The 16,765-nt window shown below is 53.2% G+C and overlaps 1 protein-coding gene and 1 pseudogene across 1 annotated transcript; one reads left to right on the forward strand and one right to left on the reverse strand.

Annotated features, from left to right (window-relative positions):
- Window positions 1-1,020: 1,020 nt before the first annotated feature.
- On the forward strand, window positions 1,021-16,438 carry ISX (intestine specific homeobox). Its single transcript, XM_037068354.1, has 4 exons — window positions 1,021-1,249; window positions 13,351-13,502; window positions 15,240-15,359; window positions 16,229-16,438. Exons 1-4 carry the CDS (start codon window positions 1,021-1,023, stop codon window positions 16,436-16,438), a joined length of 711 nt encoding a protein of 236 aa, XP_036924249.1.
- LOC119002412 (60S ribosomal protein L23-like) lies at window positions 11,313-11,729 on the reverse strand (annotated as a pseudogene).
- Window positions 16,439-16,765: the final 327 nt, after the last annotated feature.

The raw sequence follows: 16,765 nt of genomic DNA on the forward strand, positions 1-16,765 counted from the left end.
CTCCTCCCTGGCTACACAGCCGCTGGGAACAGAACTCCTGGAGAGGACAGGTCGATGCCCGTCAGCTCCCAGCTGACAGTTTACTGAGCAGAGAGACAGGTCTCCTCAGTGCTGTCTCAGGGGGCAGGCAAGGGGAGTGCGTGCAGGAGAGAAGCAGAAAAGACGCCAAAGGGCACGAAGAGGCACCGAGGTCCAGGTGCCGGTAGAGGGACTTATGAAGTGAGGCCGTGTGAAGGACGGAAGGAAGTCAGGGCCGGACCAGAGACACCTGGGAGGCTCAGCCGTCAGTCCAGCCCCATCATAGAGACATGGCCTGGCAGTGACCCAGTGACTGCTCCCTGAGCCTCCACCTGCGGGACAACGGAGGCGGAGGTGCTCCAGAAGGTTCATTCTGGGGTCTAGAAGCAGCAGAACTGAAAGAAGTCCAGGAGCGTTTCTGGGAAGACCCCTCGAGTTGTGCTGTGGCCCAGGACGGAGTTGGCCACCTGGGACCCAAGCGTGGCATTGCTGCCTTCCAGAGGCCTGGCCGGAGCCAACAGGAAAAGCCGCAAGCCAGAGGAAGGGAGAAAAGGCGGACACACTGCCCCAGATCTCCTCTGGGGGCAGGCTTTCTCTTCCTCCCAGCTTTGTGCCCTGTTGCCCTCTGGCTGTGACCTCAGGGATCTGGGCATAGGCTGCCCACCTGGAGAAGACCCTTTGCAATAAGACTGAAGCCGATTTGGCAATGGCGATGCCCTTGGCACTGAGCCAGCGAAGGCTCTGAGCCTGTGGGCACAGTGTACAGCCCCGTACCAGCTCTTCCCAGGTGACTTGCCTCCTGGATCCCAGGGGTGGTTTCAAGCGGCCCACGGAAGGTCCTGGGGAGATGGAACGTGCCTGGCTACACTGACATGAGGCTCCCCGTTCTCCACCTCTGCTTGCCCTCTTGATCTCAGGAGTTTTGAAAGAGGAAGTAGCCACTCTCCACCGGCACCACCCTGGGCACATACAAAGCCACCTCAGCCCTACTGGCAGCGGCCCATGGAGAGCAAAGTAGTCCCTACTCTCTGCAGGGCTACAGAGAGGCAGAACTCGGGATGCAGCAAAGTCCCAAAGAAACCGGGTCTGTCCTTCTCCATTGAGGAGATCCTAAAGAGGCCTGCCCAGAGGAGCGACAGGGTCCCACGGGAAGGGGCAAATGGACCGGGCGCCGAGAAAGCAGAAGTGGCAGGCTCCAGGCCTGAGAAGCCCCGACAGGACCAGCCCCACGGTGAGTGCCTTCTGGTCATTTCTTATCCATTCCTGGGTCTCCAAGACCCAGCTGGGCTCAGGCAGAGAAAAGTCTACTCCATATCGACAGAAGAGAGGGCCCTGGGCTGGGACCTTACTCCCCCTCTATCGAGCCCAGAACGGCGGCTGTTCAGACGAGAAACCAAGGCTCAGCCATTTGCCGAATGCAGAGACGGGGACTTGGTCCTGTAGCCAGGCCCCCGCTGAGAGTGCCCCTTACCGCTTATTTACTCAGCATTTATGGGAGCATAGGCACGGTCCCACAGCTGTGCGTGCCTCCTCTGTAACGTCAGTGGAAGGGCATGATGAACATAGCCTGACAGGGGTGGAAACTCATCTACAAACGGGAGGCGTGGATGGCGTCCCCCAAGTTGCCCAGCTAGTAAGCAGAAGCCCCTCCATCAGGACCTGGCTCCGGCCACCCCTGAACACTGCTCAGTCCAGCACGCTCTTCTCCTTCGCAAGCCGAGTCCAGCCTGCCCAGCTTCTAGTGGCTGGAGCTTTGCCTGGATCTACCCACCCTGGTCACCCCCACACCCCCAGACCAGGGGCTCATCCTAAGTAACAATGACTAGATCTGAGAACCCTCCCCGACAGCTGGCCCGAGGAAGGCCTGGAGGAAGACGCGAACACCCTGCTAAGAGCCAGGAATTCCTGGCGCCTGTCTCGGTTCCCCCCAGGCCTGTGTGATCTCAGGGAAGTCCCTTCCCTGCTCAGGCCTCAGCTCTACCCTCAGTGAGCCGGTTGAGTGAAAGAAGGAGAACCCAAGGTGATGTCCCAAGCGTCCATGGAGTCTGACAGTCAGTGAGCCTGGAGTTCTCACAGGAGGTTCCCAGCTCCCCACCCCCACCCCCCCACCCCCCCACCCCACCCCCCCACCCCCGTGTCCAGCCCTTTAATCCAAGGAAAGGCTGGAAAGGGAGCTCAGGGGGAGCTGTCGTCTCTTACCACACACACAGCCCCACCCCCCTCCCCCGCAAGTCTCCCAAGAGGGGGTTGTTTGTACTGGGCTGCAGGGGAAGACCCTGGAAGGCCACTCCTCCCTGGTGGGGGGCGGGGGGAGCAGGTTTCCCTGTAGCTTAGCTTGTTAATGGGAAAGGAGTCCCAGCTTCATTTTCCGAAGTTCACTAGTACCTTCCAGTGAATCGAATGAGCACACACAGAAACAATTCTTCTGGGGCTCCAACCTCCGTCTCTTTGCTACAGCTGCATAAAATCTGTGACTGTCTTCCCTGAGACCAAGAGAGAGAGAGAGAGAGAGAGAGAGCGAGAGGAAAGGTCCATCTCCCCTGCTGAGGGGCTTCCCCTCTCCTCCTAGCCTGACCATGGCTGAGGGCGACCAGGCAGGCGGCCCCTTTTTCTGAACCTCCCCTAAAGATGTTGGCATATTCCATGTCAGCTGCCCTGCCACACCCGGAGCAGAACCCCAATAAGTGGTCGCCAAAATAGCAGTGGTGACATTAGACAGTGTCCTCAGTTCACGGCACTCTCACGGCCACGCTGCCTTCAAGCTGTCACCTCTGTGAGCCCCCACCTTTGAGAGTAAACCAAGAAGAGAAGACAGATCACCCACAAAAACTGCGTGAGTAATTAGCCCTGGATTTGGACCCCGGGACCTGAGACCATCTGCTCTCGATTGCCCCAGAACGTGGCTTAAACCCGTCCACCTCCCTCCCACGCTGCCGGAATTCCATATTTCTGAACCCCCGGCCCAGGTGCGGCTGGTGGTTCTCAAGATGACTCTGAGGGACGCGCAGACAAAGATGGCTTACGTCAGTAGTTCTCATTATTTCTACACTAAGCTTCTGTTCAGGACCCACGATACTGGTTGCTTATGGTGGGTCACCATGAGGTTTCATTTTTAAATAAGTTTACTTATTTGCATAAACAGAAGAGTCTATCTGGGAGGGTGCTGAACGCACAATAATTCAGATGGGAGGCCAGCCCGTCAGAAACCCCCGAGGTGACTGGCAGAAACTGTACATGAGCTGGAGTCTGTGAGACGCTAGGAGGTCCAGTATCGAAGCCCCGCGCCGGCACCAAATCACAGGCAAGCCACCCCTCGTTGGGCCTCCATCTCCCCATGTGGAACATTCCTGAGGTCCCCGCTGCCCAGCTGTGACACACCACGACCAATCCCACCACGAACTGGTTGCTGAACAGCCTTCGTGGTTTCACTCGTGGTGATTTTCCACCGCAGAGACATCTTCCCCACAGAGTGGGGCGTCTCCCCACCAGGCAGGCAGGGACAGGATGACCAGGAAGGGTGGGTGTCTCCCTGCCCTCCCGGGACCCCCCACTCCAACTGCATGGTACACAGGACCAGAAATGGTGCGTACTGGGCCCTCCGTCACCCCAAGAATGACCACAGAGGAGTACATTCTTCTTGGGCTTCACCTACCACTCACAGGGCTTGGTGGGACGGCTCAGGGAGGTTGGCCAGCAAGCGTTGCCTCCACATCCCAGCCGCCAGGGAGCTTGTGAAATGCAGCTTTCCAGGCCTGGCGCCCGAGACTCTGACTCTGGGTCTATGGTGGGGCCCAGGAATCCGAAGTCTAACCAGCTCTCCCAAAAAGGGTCCAAGGATGAAAGTGGCCCAAGGACCACTCTTTGAGGAGGCCGAGGCCCAGGGAGACAGCATGGCTTATTCTGAGCTGTAGAACCTGTGCCTCCAGGGGCTGGGCCGGACCAGTTATCCAGGAGGCCTGCCCCCACCCCAGCCATGTCTTTACACTCTCCGAGGACCCTCACAATCTAAGGCTTGGACCCTCCCAGGTCCCAGGCCAATGGAAAATTCCAAGAGGGCCTCCCAGCTGAAGAGGATGCTAAACCCATCGGACTGCTCCCTACTTCCAAGAGAGGCAAGTGCCCCGAAGCTGGGGGACCCTCCCAAGTCAAGGGAGGCTCAGTCAGGAGGAAGCCACCTTATACCAGAGCCTCAGACCTCTGGGAAAGAGAGGACATGTCTGCAGCTGTCCCACTGAGGACCCCGTGCCAGGGAATTACAACCCCTGGGGGGAAGGGGAGAGGAAGAGACCACCGCAGTGGGTAGACCAGTGTGATTTTCTGGCCTGTGGGGGACCCAGACAGGTTCCCTTGTCTGCCCAGGAGCCCTTCAGTCACTCAGTGAATGGCTACTGAGTGCCCACTCTGGACCAGGCTGGGGGCTGGGACGGTGAAGGTGAATGAACAGAACGAGACACAGTGACCACCACCTGGAGCTGGGGGAGTTCAGTGGCAAGGAGATCCTGGGGCCACCACCTTGGAGCCACGCTGACTTCTGCCCACCTCTTCTGGTGGAGGAGACCAGGACTGGGGATCTGAGGAATGTCCTAGAGCAGTGGTCAGGAAAGCTTTTCTACAAAGGGCCACATAGTAAATTTAAGCTTTAATGGCTGATAGTCTCTGTTGCAATTACTCAACTCTGCTGTCACAGCTGAATAGGAGATGATGTGTAAGTGAATGGGTATGTTAATGTTCCAATAAAACTTTATTTATAATAACAAACAGAGGGCCAGATCTGGCCTCAGGGTGTGGTGTATCAACCCCCAACCCATTGGTATGGCGTTCAGAGTCCTTCACAGACTGGCCCTGCTGGTCCCCAGGTACAGCTCCCATCACATCCTCCCTGCCCCTCACTCTCCACCCCCCAGGCACATAGAGCTTCTCTCTGACTCCCACTCCTTCCTGCTCCCAAAATGCCTCCAAACCTTTGGCCTTTAAAAACGTCTGCCCAACCACACACACACACACACCTCCCTCCTTTTCCTTTTCCTTTTCATTTTCTCTTCCTCCTCCTGGCTTTAAACAACAGAAATTTATTCTCTTACAGTTCTAGAGTCCAGAAGTCCAAAACCAAGGTACTAAAGGGTGGTTCCTCCTGGAGGCCCTGAAGGAAAATCTGTTCGGTGCCTCTCCCAGCTTCTGGTGACTGCCGGCCGTCCTTGGCCAGGTGTGGCCTGTGGGCACATCGCTCCGCTCTCTACCTCCGTCTCACTTGGCCTTCGCCTCTGGGTCTCGGTCAAACCTCCCTCCCCATTCTCACCCGACGGCACCAGTCATCAGACTCAAGGCTTACCCTAAATCAGAAGGATCTCATCTCACAATTTTTAATTCAATCTACAAAGATAAAGCGTCCAAACAAGGTCACATACACAGGTACCAGAGGTTAGGACTTGGACGTATGTCTTGGAGGGAAACACCATTCAAGCCGTTATGCTTTCCCTCACTTCTTCACCCCCCCATTTTCCCCTTTCTCCCTTCTCTTCCCTGTTCCCTTTCTCCTCTCCTCTTCTCCCTCCTTCCCCTCACGCTCCTCCTGCTTCCCTGCACCACCTCGAACCAAAGGCTGTTCTTCTAGCGCTGGGACTAAGGCTGAGTCTGAGACCTGTGGTGTGTCTCCTGGCTCATCAGGAATGTCTCTGGCCCTTAGACAGAGAGAGCCTGGGCTGCCATGGGAGCAGCCTGGAGCCGCGCTAAAGGATGCAGAGCTGAAAGCTTGCACTTCTCCCAGGAGAAGTGTGGTCTGGTTTCTCTCTTTCAAACACCCTTTCCTAGACCCTGCCACCAAAGTTACAACCCAGTGTGGCCATGGGGACATTCCTACAGGACCGGGGGCACCTGGAGGCTGGTTCTGAAATGGAGAACCGGAGTCCTCCTTAGGCGCTATGGGAGTACAAGGGACTATAAGATTTGACCCCTGCTTCAAAACAAAATACAAAAACAAAACCCATATTGTGTTTATTTTGGATCGTCCAAAAAACAGACCAAAAAAAAAAAAAGAAGGATTTAAGCACAAGTAGTTTGTGAGGTGCAAGGACCGCCAGCAATGAAGTAGTGCAACGAGGAAGAAAGGCAGGAAGACAGTGAGCCGAGGGTGTGTGATGAAGCCAGTGACCACCAAGAGAAAATGAAGCTTAAATCCTTTGAAATATGGAGCAAGTATACTCTTTGGGATTGTTGCAGATAAAAATCAGGCTCTTACATGGAATTGCAAGGAAAGCATTCCAAGGACCCAAGCGCGAGACATTGTGATGTGGCGAGTTCTGCCCCTGGATTTCCAATTTCCCATCTGCCTCTGTCCCTCCGCAGAAAAAGTCCAACCATGTCCACAGCAAAGCCAAAACAAAAGCCAGTGTCCAGAGTTTCTGCTTCATATTAAGCTACGTCCTTTAATATGAAGCAGAGTCTGTTACACGACTGGTAGCTGCTAGACCACGAGGACACAGGCCCCTGGGCGAGAGAGAATACGTTAGTTAACACACCAGGCAAGTGCGTGAGAAAGGAGTGAGAGAGAGTGTTTCTTTGTTCCCCTGGGATTATATTAGCTTGGGTTTGGAATGGAACAGGCGCTTTTCTAAAACAATTTCCCAAGTTTGTGTGGGTATTAATAGGTCCACCTCCCAACAAATTCCGTCTTCCCTCAGGCTAGACTGACAGGCCTCTTTGGTCAAGTGCCACCCGCTGTGTCCCCCCACAATCCAGTGCTGGAGGGGCAAAGAAGGAGGGCTCGTCCCCTCGGCAGGGCAGTGCTGGGGTCCCCTGGGGCGTGAGGTTGCAGCTTCCTGTGAGGCAAACATGTTTAGCTCCCCAGGTCATTCAACTCAGTGTCTAATTCCCTTTGCTCCCTTTCTTAATAATTAGCTAACTATCTATGTTAACAGCATTATCTGGGCCCTTTAGCCAAGAAATACACATCCCCGCAGTAGAAAGTTGTTCCAAGCACAAAAAGGGCTCGGAGATGCAAGCAGGGGGTGGACCGGATTACTGTAATAGTGAGACCCCGGAGTGTCAGGGCCAGGAGAAGGCGGAATGGGCAGTGGAGGCTTTGCCATTCATTCGCTATCATTTAAATTCATTTAAATTTATCATTTAAATTCATATGCTCCATTGAGGCATGCAACAAGAGCTACTGAATGGCCACTGAGTGGCAGGCACATCGACTGCTACACACACACCCCCCAAAAGAACTACCCCAAAACGTAGTGGTTTCAGAGAACCGTAAACATTTATTGTCTCCCTCACATTCTGTGGACCAGGAATCTGAGAATGACTTCACTGGGTGGCTCTGGTTCGGGGTCCCTGTGAGATTGCCATAAAGGTGTTGTTTGCAGGCACCTGGAGGCTGGGCTAGAATAAGGAATCTGCCCCCATGGTGGCTTACATCCATGGCTGCTGAGGGGTGATGCCAGCTGCTGGAAGTGGCCTCAGTTTCTCTCCCCGGGGGGCATTCTCCGTATGTCTTGAATATTCTCCCAAAATGGCAATGGCGTCTCTCGGCACGAGCAATCTGAGAGGGAGGAGCCAGGTGGACGCTGCATCCTCCAATGGCCAGGCTAAGAACCCTCATTGCAACACTTTCAGGCACTCCATTTGTTGTGGGAGTCGCCAAGATGGCCCACGTTAATGGAGACAAGAATTCCAAGGGTCTGATCTCAGAGCCCCCACAGGTACCAGCTGGGAGTGGGGATGATGGAGAGAACAGAACACAAACAGCCCTGGCCCCATCTAGCAGGGAGACCAATGGGCATCCAGTAATCACCATTAAAAGCACAATGACAATGGGGGTAAGTGCTGGGGAGAGGGTGACACAGTTCTTCAATGCCTGTTCTCAGGGAGGCCAGGGAAGGCCTCCCAGGGAAGGTCATGGCTGTTGCTATGGGCACCAGGGAACTGTAGGGAGTCCACGACTGGCCTGGAGAGAAGAGGCCAGTGCATGTCTGCCTGGGGAGACTCCTGCCCTACACCCCACCCACCATGTCCTGGAGGCATCCCCAGCCTGCAGGAGGGCTCCCAAGGGTGCTCAGACCTTCTCCATGCTGAACCCACTGCCTTAGGAGGACGAGGACCATTTCCAGAGACTTTGCCCAGTGGCAAAGCCTCCAGGGCCTGTGGCTGAGCAGCCAGGGCCCATTAGCGGACCCCAGAGAAGGAGCAATCAGGAGAGGGAACCGAGCACGGAGAAACATCGGTTTATAATTAGGCGGCCTAATCACCTGTGTAAATTGTGTATTCCTTATGATCGATGTGCTAAACGGCTCAGGTTTAATTAAGTCCTGCTGACGCGTTCTCTGTGAAGGCCCACTGAAGTGGAACTCACGGCTGCGCAACGAATAACTGGGAGAGGAGCAACTTGGAAGGGGGCCGGCTTCCCATCCCCTTGCTCACCGTCTCCCTGCCGCCCCGCAGGCCCTCCTGGGTCCCCTTGGCCATCACTTTGGGTGTGCTGCTCTGTGGCCACCAGCTTCTGGGCCTCTCTGCCTGGTCTGGTGACGCTGGGCCTGGAGAGGAACTCAAGGAGTTTCTCACCCCCAGTCCAGTGCTCCTTCCGGAGCCTGGGAAATGGGGCCCACCACCCCCGTCGTCCTCTCAGACTGGGGCCCAGGAGATCCCGGCCCTTCCTGATGATTAAAACCCTTGTCCCCGGCGTGGGGCACTCTATCCATAAGCTCGCCTTTCCAGCTGCTTGTGTAATGAGGTCCAGAATTCCATGGGCTGAGCTCTGTGCTCCCCATTCTTCTCTGCTCCATACTCCACGTCTGCCGTTCTGCCGTCTCCCACCTGCTTTCTCTCTCTCATACCACCGTGGTCTGTAACCCAGGGGTCAGCCTTGCTGGCTCTCTCACCCCTTTCCTAGAGCGGCCTCCTCGGGGAAAGTGGTGGGAAGATGCAAGCGCGGACCTCCATGCCCCCATCTCCCTGGGGGAGCACCGCGCCCTCAGACGCTGCCCATCTCCCTCCCAGCCCGCCCCGGGACCAGTGGGCAGCCCCACTCTGCTCCGAGTCACCACCCAGAGCTCCTGGGCACTGGCCTGTCTTCTGGACATCTTTCTCCTCGCCAGGCACCAGCGGAGAGATGGGCGTGTGCCAATCCACCCTTCCTCTCACCTGCCCTGTACTTCCGGTTTCCCCAATGCCATCAGGGTTGGCTCTGTGACAGATGATACTCTCTTTGCTGGAGCTACGTGGCAATTACGGGAAATTGCAACGCAGGGAGAAAGTTTATTGGGGAGTTTGAATGATGTTATAAAGTCCATTATTTGCCAGGGAAGGGAACAATTTTTAAAATATATTTTATTCATTATGCTATTACAGTTATCCCATTCCTCCCACCTTTATTCCCCTCTGCCCTAAACACCCCCTCCCACCTGCATCCCCCGACCTTTAGTTTATATCCATGAGTCATACATATAAGTTCTTCGGCTTCTACATTTCCTATACTATTCTTAACCTCTATTTTCTACCTACCATTCATGCTACTTGTTCTCTATACCTTCTCCCCTCTCGCCCCCTCCCACTCCCCACTGATAACCCTCCATGTGATCTCCATTTCTGTGATTTTGTTCCTGTTCTAGTTTTTTGCTTAGGTTTTGGTTTTTTTGTTTTGTTTTGTTTTGTTTTGTTTTGGTTCATTTGTTAATAGCTGTGAGTTTGTTGTCATTTTAGTGTTAATATTTTTATCTTCTTTTTCTTAGATAAGTCCCTTCAACATTTCTTATTAATAAGGGCTGGGCAATGATGAACTCTTTTAACTTGACCATATCTGGGAAGCACTTTATCTGCCCTTCCATTCTAAATGAAAGCTTTGCTGGATAAAGCAATCTTGGATTTAGTTCCTTGCCTTTCCCAACTTGGAATATTTCTTTCCAGCCCCTTTTTGCCTGCAAGGTTTCTTTTGAGAAATCAGCTGACAGTCTGATGGGAACTCCTTTGTAGGTGACTGTCCCCTTATCGCTTGCTGCTTCTAGAATGCTCTCCTTCATTTTAATCTTGGCTAATGTAATTATGATGTGCCTTGGTGTGTTCCTTCTTGGGTCCAGCTTCTTTGGGACTCTCTGAGCTTCCTGGACTTCCTGGAAGTCTATTTCCTTTGCCAGATTGGAGAAGTTCTCCTTCATTATTTGTTCAAATAAGTTTTCAATTTGTTACTCTTCCTCTTCTTCTAGCACCCCTATGATTCAGATGTTGAAACGTTTAAAGGTATCCTGGAGGTCCCTAAGCCTCTCCTCATTTTTTCAATTCTTGTTTCTTCATTCTGTTCTGGTTGAATGTTTCTGTCTTCCTTCTGCTCCAAATCATTGATTCAAGTCCTGGTTTTCTTCTTGTCACTGTTGGGTCCCTGTAGATTTTTCTTTATATCACATGACGTGACCTTCATTGCTGCCTGAGTCTTTTTTATGCTGTTGAAGTACCCAGTGAGTTCTTGGAGCATCCTGATTACCAGTGTTTTGAACTGTGCCTCTGATAGGTTGGTTATCTCTTCGTGGCTTAGTTGTATTTTTTTCTGGAGCTTTGAACTGTTCTTTCATTTGTGCCATATTTTGGGGTTTTGGTTTTTGGGTTTTGTTTTTTTTTGTCCCAACTCGCCTGTTACATAGCAAGGGGCGGAGCCTTAGGTGTTCACCAGGGCAGGGCAACCCACCTCGCTGTGTTGTGACACTATACATGGGGGAGGGGTCCAAGAAGGAACAGTGCTGCTTGCTCCGCTCTCTGCTGGCTTTCAGTCACTTCCCCGCTACCCACAAGCAAATTGGGCCCTTCTGGTGCTGATTCTCCAGTGGGTGGGTTTGTGCACATTCTAGGACCCTGTGGGTCTCTCCAATGAACTCTCCTGTGAGGCTGGGAGTTTCTCCCACTGCCACCTCAACACCCACAGGTGTTTTCAGTCAGAGGCTTTGAGGCTTTATCTCCCCGTGCTAGAACCCGAGGCTGTTCAGTCTGTCTCGCCCCCCAGTTGTTCCTCCTGGTTTATCTGCATGAGAATGTGGGACCCCCCCAGTCTGCAATCAGCCACCTCACCGAGTCCGCCAGCCGCCACCTTGCCAAAAGTTCTCTCCTCCCAGCTGCCCGACTCGCCCCTCCTACTGGTCTGGATGAATGTTCCTTCTTTAACTCCTTGGTTGTTGGACTTCCATACAGTTCGATTTTCTGTCAGTTCTGGTTAATTTTTGTTTTTAAATTTGTTGTTGTCTTTGGGTTGTACAAGGAGGCAGTGTGCCTCCCTCTTGGCCGGAAATTGAAACAATTTTTAATGGTTTTCTTCTCTACAAAAACACCGGGAAATCTGCAATCCTGGGCCACACATCTGCACGCTCCTTTGCAACAGGTCCCTTGATGGCAGGACCTCTCATCTCACCTTCGTTGTTTACTATGACCCCGAATTTTCTTCAAAATAAAAAAAACACGCCATGTTTTCTCCCGTATGACTTTCATTGTCGAACTCCCACCGGTGCACATACCTTCCTTCGGAGCTTGGTTTGCCTTGTTGGACCGTGGCCTTCGCCAGGTGCCCCACACCAGCAGCAGGCAGTCTCTTCAGCCGTCCCCTGAGCCCCTTCACGGAGACCACACACAGAGTTTGGCTCCTCTGTTAGCAGAGTTGACCACAGCTCCTACCTGAAGAAGACCCAGGGAAATCAGAGTTTTGCACCAGAGGACCCACCGCATCCTCGCCGAGACATCTCGAATGCCGGAAAGGGACAGAAAGCCCATGTGCGGTCCTCTCACACCCCCTGAGCCACACAGTCTCCCTCCAGCTGTGCACTGCCCTTCCTCCACGTTCCCAGCAAACCTCTGAGCATCGCCTACAGCTGCCGCCTCCTCTCCTTCTCCTCCCTCCTCTCAACCACATGCAGCGCCCTGAGCCCTCACCGTCTCTACTCTGTGGGAACTGCCGTCATGAAGGTGCTCAGTTTGGCAGGGTCCAGTGACGACTCTTCTGTCCTTACTATCATTAATCTACTCACAGCATGGACACAGCCAAGCCTTCTTCCTTGAAACAGTTTCTTCACTGGGGGTCCATGTCACAGTCTCCTCCTCACTTTCCTCCTGCCACAGAGAGTGCCCCTTCTTGGTCCCCTCATTGGCTTCTTTTGGCTCCCTCCCTGGCTGCTGAACCCCAGGTGGTGGAGGGGCTCGGGCTTACTCTCAGACCCCCCTCTCTGCTTCACCCACACTTTCTGCCTAAGTAACCCACTGCCATGACCGCAGAGGCCAAATGTCTGCTGAGAGTTCCCAGATTTGAACTCTACGTATGCATGCTGCGTACCTATTGGATAGCTTCCTTTGGACAGTCAATAGGCACCTCAAATTTAACATGTCTAAATCGAATACCCGATTCCCCCAATATACATGCACAAGCCTGGGGTCAAGGGCATGTGTGTGACCAGTGTGGCTTCCCAGGTCCCACACTCAGAAGGGGCTTAGTGGGGATTAATACTACAGTTACCATCTTGAAATTCTTAGTAATGTTATGTTTAAATGTATGTTTTGTAAGTGAAGTCCAATGAGACCATGAAGTACCTGCCAGGTTCCTGGAGCCTCAGTTCATGCTCAGTCCCCCCTCCCTGGCACGTGCTCTCAGCCACCTGCTTTGCAGCTCCTACCCGGTGACTGCCACCTCCTCTGTCCTGGGCTGGGGTGTGGGCTGGGCACTGGTGGGAGGGGGGTGGTCTCTGTGAGGGTCCTCACTCTGTCAGTATCCCTGTGCCAGAGGAAGCCTAGGCTTAAATATCAAATTTAAAAACACCTTACGAGTCAAAAGAAGACTGAGAAAGAAAGGAAAAAAAGCTTTTTTCCTGCCTTTTGAACACAGAGTCCACATTTTCATTTTGCATTCGGCCCCACAAATGGTGGAGTCAACTCTGAGTGGACGTGAGCCCGGACGGGTGGTGGGAAGCAGGCTGTGAGGGGCTCACTGCTGTGGAGATCAGCCTTTACTTTTGTCGGGCAAGGTTGGCAAACTCCTTCCATAAAGGGCCAGGTGGTAATTCTGTTAGGCATTGTGGGCCACAGGCTTTAGTTTGCCATCCCCTGTTGTAGACAAGGGGAAGACATTGAAGGCATCTGAGCAGCAGAGAAAGACAATCAGAGGAGCTTCTGGAAGGTTATCTTGGTCTCACTGTCTTGCTTGGGTGGAAGAAGGTCAGCCTAGGGGCAGGGATTTTAGGGAAAAAAATACTGCAAAGCTCTGATGTTCTAGGAACACTGGTGGTGGCCACAGAGGTTGAAAGAGTGAAACAAGGCAACACAAAGCCAAGACCAAGGTTACTAACACAACGTAATGCCTCTCTCTTCCATCAGGAGAGAGGAAGAGCAAGCGGAGGGTCCGAACCAACTTTACCACAGAGCAGCTATGTGAGCTGGAGAAGATCTTCCACTTCACCCGCTACCCAGACATCCATGTTCGCAACCAGCTGGCAGCCAGGATCAACCTCCCAGAAGCCCGAGTGCAGGTACAACCAGCTCTGCTCTCGGCCCCCACCTCAATGCCCCTGCGGCCACGGGTGAGACACTGTGGGTCCTGGAGCCCCGGGGGGCTGCCCTGTCCAAATCTTTCCATTGGCTTATGTCCCACAAATACAGCCATACTTGCTAAGGGTTACATCCCAGGAAATGCGGTCCCCACAGTTATAGGATGATTTCTCTCCTTGGAGGGTGAAAATGGAGTGAGCTGGCCTTGGTGGTGGCAACTGATAGACACGTCCATGCCCTTCCTGTCCACTGGTCTACGGTTCCAGAACATCGTCCATCATGCAGCCGCATTCCCACAATTCCTCTTGACAATCGAGACCAGGGTCAACAAAATTTTTCTGTGAAGGGCCAGATGGTAATTATGTTAGGTTTGGGGGGCCATATAGTCATTGCCACAAGTATTCGACCATATACATTATTCGTAGCATAAAAGCAGCCACAGACAATATACAAACAAATGAGCCTGGTGGTGTTCCAATAAAACTTTATTGACGAACACTAAAATGTGAATTTTATATAATTTGCATGTGTTACAAAACATGATTCTTCTTTGGGTTTTTGTGCAGCCATTTCGAATGCAAAGACCATCCTTAGCTCACAGGCCATACAGAAACAGGTTGAGGGCCCGAGTTAGTTGACAGGCCTTTCCCCTGATCTGGACCACATGGCTATGGCTTTGAAGGCAGCACAGAGAAGCGGAAAGGACCCTGGATTCACAGTCTGAGACCTGGTTCAAGCCCCGACTGCCTAATCTGTGCTCTCTAATTGCTTCACCCAGAGTGTCTATGGCTTTATTCATGGCTGGGGACAGAGGAACCTCTTGTCACTCGGCAGGGGTATGTCCTGATGCTTGGCACCTCTCCAGTTTCGCAAGTACAATTCTAGCAAAACCAAATCCAATTGTTGCATGGTGGGCATGCCTCTAACATAGTTTTCTGAGTCACCCATGTTTAAAAAAACAAATATGAAGCATTCACTCAAATTCAAAATCTGAGCAAGGGCCCAGGTCAACATTCCACTCTTTATTTTATGCCAACCAGCTTTTCTTCTAGCCAAGGACCACGCCCACCTCAGACTCCTCCCCTTTTCCTTTCCATTTGGAATCTGTCACCAGCTAAGTTGGAGGCACCAGCTAAGTGACTCAGAATTCAGCGGCATCTCAGCAGAATGACCAAGTAAAACAGTCACATGTCAGGGACAATCAGAATGCTCGTGAATAGAGGAAACTGCTGACGTCCCTGTAGATGCCAAGGGCCTCCCAGGGGTTGCAAACAGGTGGTCTGCCAGCAGGAAACAGTCCACCAGTGGGTTCTATTTGATCTGCACAGTATTTTAAACCTCAGAGCTGTCCCATAAAAATCAAGATGTCTGTCTTAGAAAATGGATGAGCCTGCAAGGCAGGGCTCACACAGCATGCCCGTGGGGGCTGTTGGCTGAAGCTGAGAGGCTGCCCCCTCATGCTCTGTGTACCACAGACCCCACGACTCCCAATTATCTGGTGCCCAGCTGCTTCCTTCCCAGATGAGCCCTGGCCCTTTGGGCATTGAAAGTTGTGATCCTCCGACCGGAGGCTGACCTGCAGAGCCAAAGAAATCCTGTATGCCATGAGCTCTCAAAACTGTGAAGGCCCTTGGAAGGTGTTGTTATTATGCATACTGGGGGAGATATTAGATGGGGAAAAACCCTTTTGCTTATCTCCACTCTCTCCCTCTCATCAGATCTGGTTCCAGAATCAGCGAGCCAAGTGGCGGAAGCAGGAGAGGACGGGTGGTGGCCTGAGGGCTCCCCAGCAGCAGAGTGAGGCGGACTTGGCCTCAGCCACAAGTCTGGACATGGCCGTGAGTGGCTGAGGCACTGAGGGGATCTGGGGGACACGCTCTCTGGGAACATCCCTTCCAGACCCACATGGGAGGAGTCACCTCAGAGGAATTTTTTTTTTTTTTAGAAAGAGCATGGGCAAGGAGGTTCTGGAAGTCTGTGGTCCCTGGGACAAATCATTGCCTCTCTCTCTCCTTGTCCTTATCCACTGAGTGACAAGCACATTGCTCGTCCCTCCTCCTTGTATTACTTGTATAAGATGTCACAGTTGACAGAATAGGGTCACAGAGTAATGGGTAGTACACGGAGCTTGAGCCCTGGAGTCAGACTGCCAGGGTTTGAATCCCAGACCTGCCCTTAGCAGCAGGGTGACCTGGAGGAGTCACTGTGCCCCTCAGAGGACAGTAACAGTTTTGATGAGAATGAAATGCCTGAGAAGTGAAGATTACTCACCACTGAGGATGTGCTCCCTAAGTATCAGCTGTCCAGTGAGTCAGCACACAGGTGGCGTGTGTACCGGGTGCGGAACTCTGGGAGACAGCACTACATACAGCAGACAGTCCTGAGCTAAATAAAGGTCTGTGTAGACCCACAGTGATGCTATGAGGCAGGATTTTTATTTATTTATTCCTCCTCCCCCTCTTTTTTTTTTTTTCTAATATAGAAACTGGGCTCTGAGATGCAAAGTGGCTTTTCCACATCAGGCAATTGCTGTGAATGGCGGGGTGAGGACCAGCCTCTCTGGCCCCCAGTGCATGCAATTCTCCCCAGGTCAGACCTCCACCCCCACCCCGCACTGCCCAAATCATGGGGGGAAGGTTGGGAAGTTGCAGGCCAACCCAGGCTAAAGTGGAGGGCTCACTGCTCTCCTGACTTCTCCCTGTGACAGGGTCCCCTGCTGCCGCCCCCTGCACTGCCCAGGCTGGCTCCTCCCACAGTGTGTTATCCACCAGCTCAAGGTCAGCCAGCCTGGGCCTGGCTCCCTGCCTGGACGTCGCCTCTCCCGGGCCCCCTCATCCAGCAGACCTGCATCCCTGTCCTCTGCCTCCTTCCACCTCCGCACCCGAAATGGGGCCGCATCTGCGCCACTTCAACATAGGGACCGGATTGACACCCTGTCTGCAATGGAGCTGCCCTCCTCTCCAAGTGAAGACATGTGGCCGCAAGCTGCCCAGATCTCTGGGGGAGTCAGTCACCGGATCCAAAGGTGGCCCACACCCCAGGAAGCCTCCTCAAGCACGCCCCCTGGAGGGCTGCAGCAGACTCTGCACCAGGGCGGTTGTCCCAGCTCAACAAAGGAGGTTTTTCAGACCTCAGAGTGAGCTCTGGAATGAGCAGGTCATTCTCTCCGGCCTGTGCTTCCTCTCACTTTCTGTGTGACCTCCAGCTGGTCATTCATGCCATCTGGACCTCACATGTAACATGA

The sequence above is a fragment of the Sturnira hondurensis genome, unplaced genomic scaffold (assembly GCF_014824575.4).
Source record: "Sturnira hondurensis isolate 20B ecotype Veracruz unplaced genomic scaffold, ASM1482457v3 Scaffold0017436, whole genome shotgun sequence".
In the NCBI taxonomy this organism is placed as follows: domain Eukaryota; kingdom Metazoa; phylum Chordata; class Mammalia; order Chiroptera; family Phyllostomidae; genus Sturnira; species Sturnira hondurensis.

Coding starts and splice junctions, on each gene's coding strand:
- ISX (XM_037068354.1), top strand. CDS start 1,021: ATGGAGAGCAAAGTAGTCCCTACTCTCTGCAGGGCTACAGAGAGGCAG. Junction 1,250..13,350: donor CCGACAGGACCAGCCCCACG/GTGAGTGCCTTC, acceptor CTCTTCCATCAG/GAGAGAGGAAGAGCAAGCGG. Junction 15,360..16,228: donor CCACAAGTCTGGACATGGCC/GTGAGTGGCTGA, acceptor TCCCTGTGACAG/GGTCCCCTGCTGCCGCCCCC.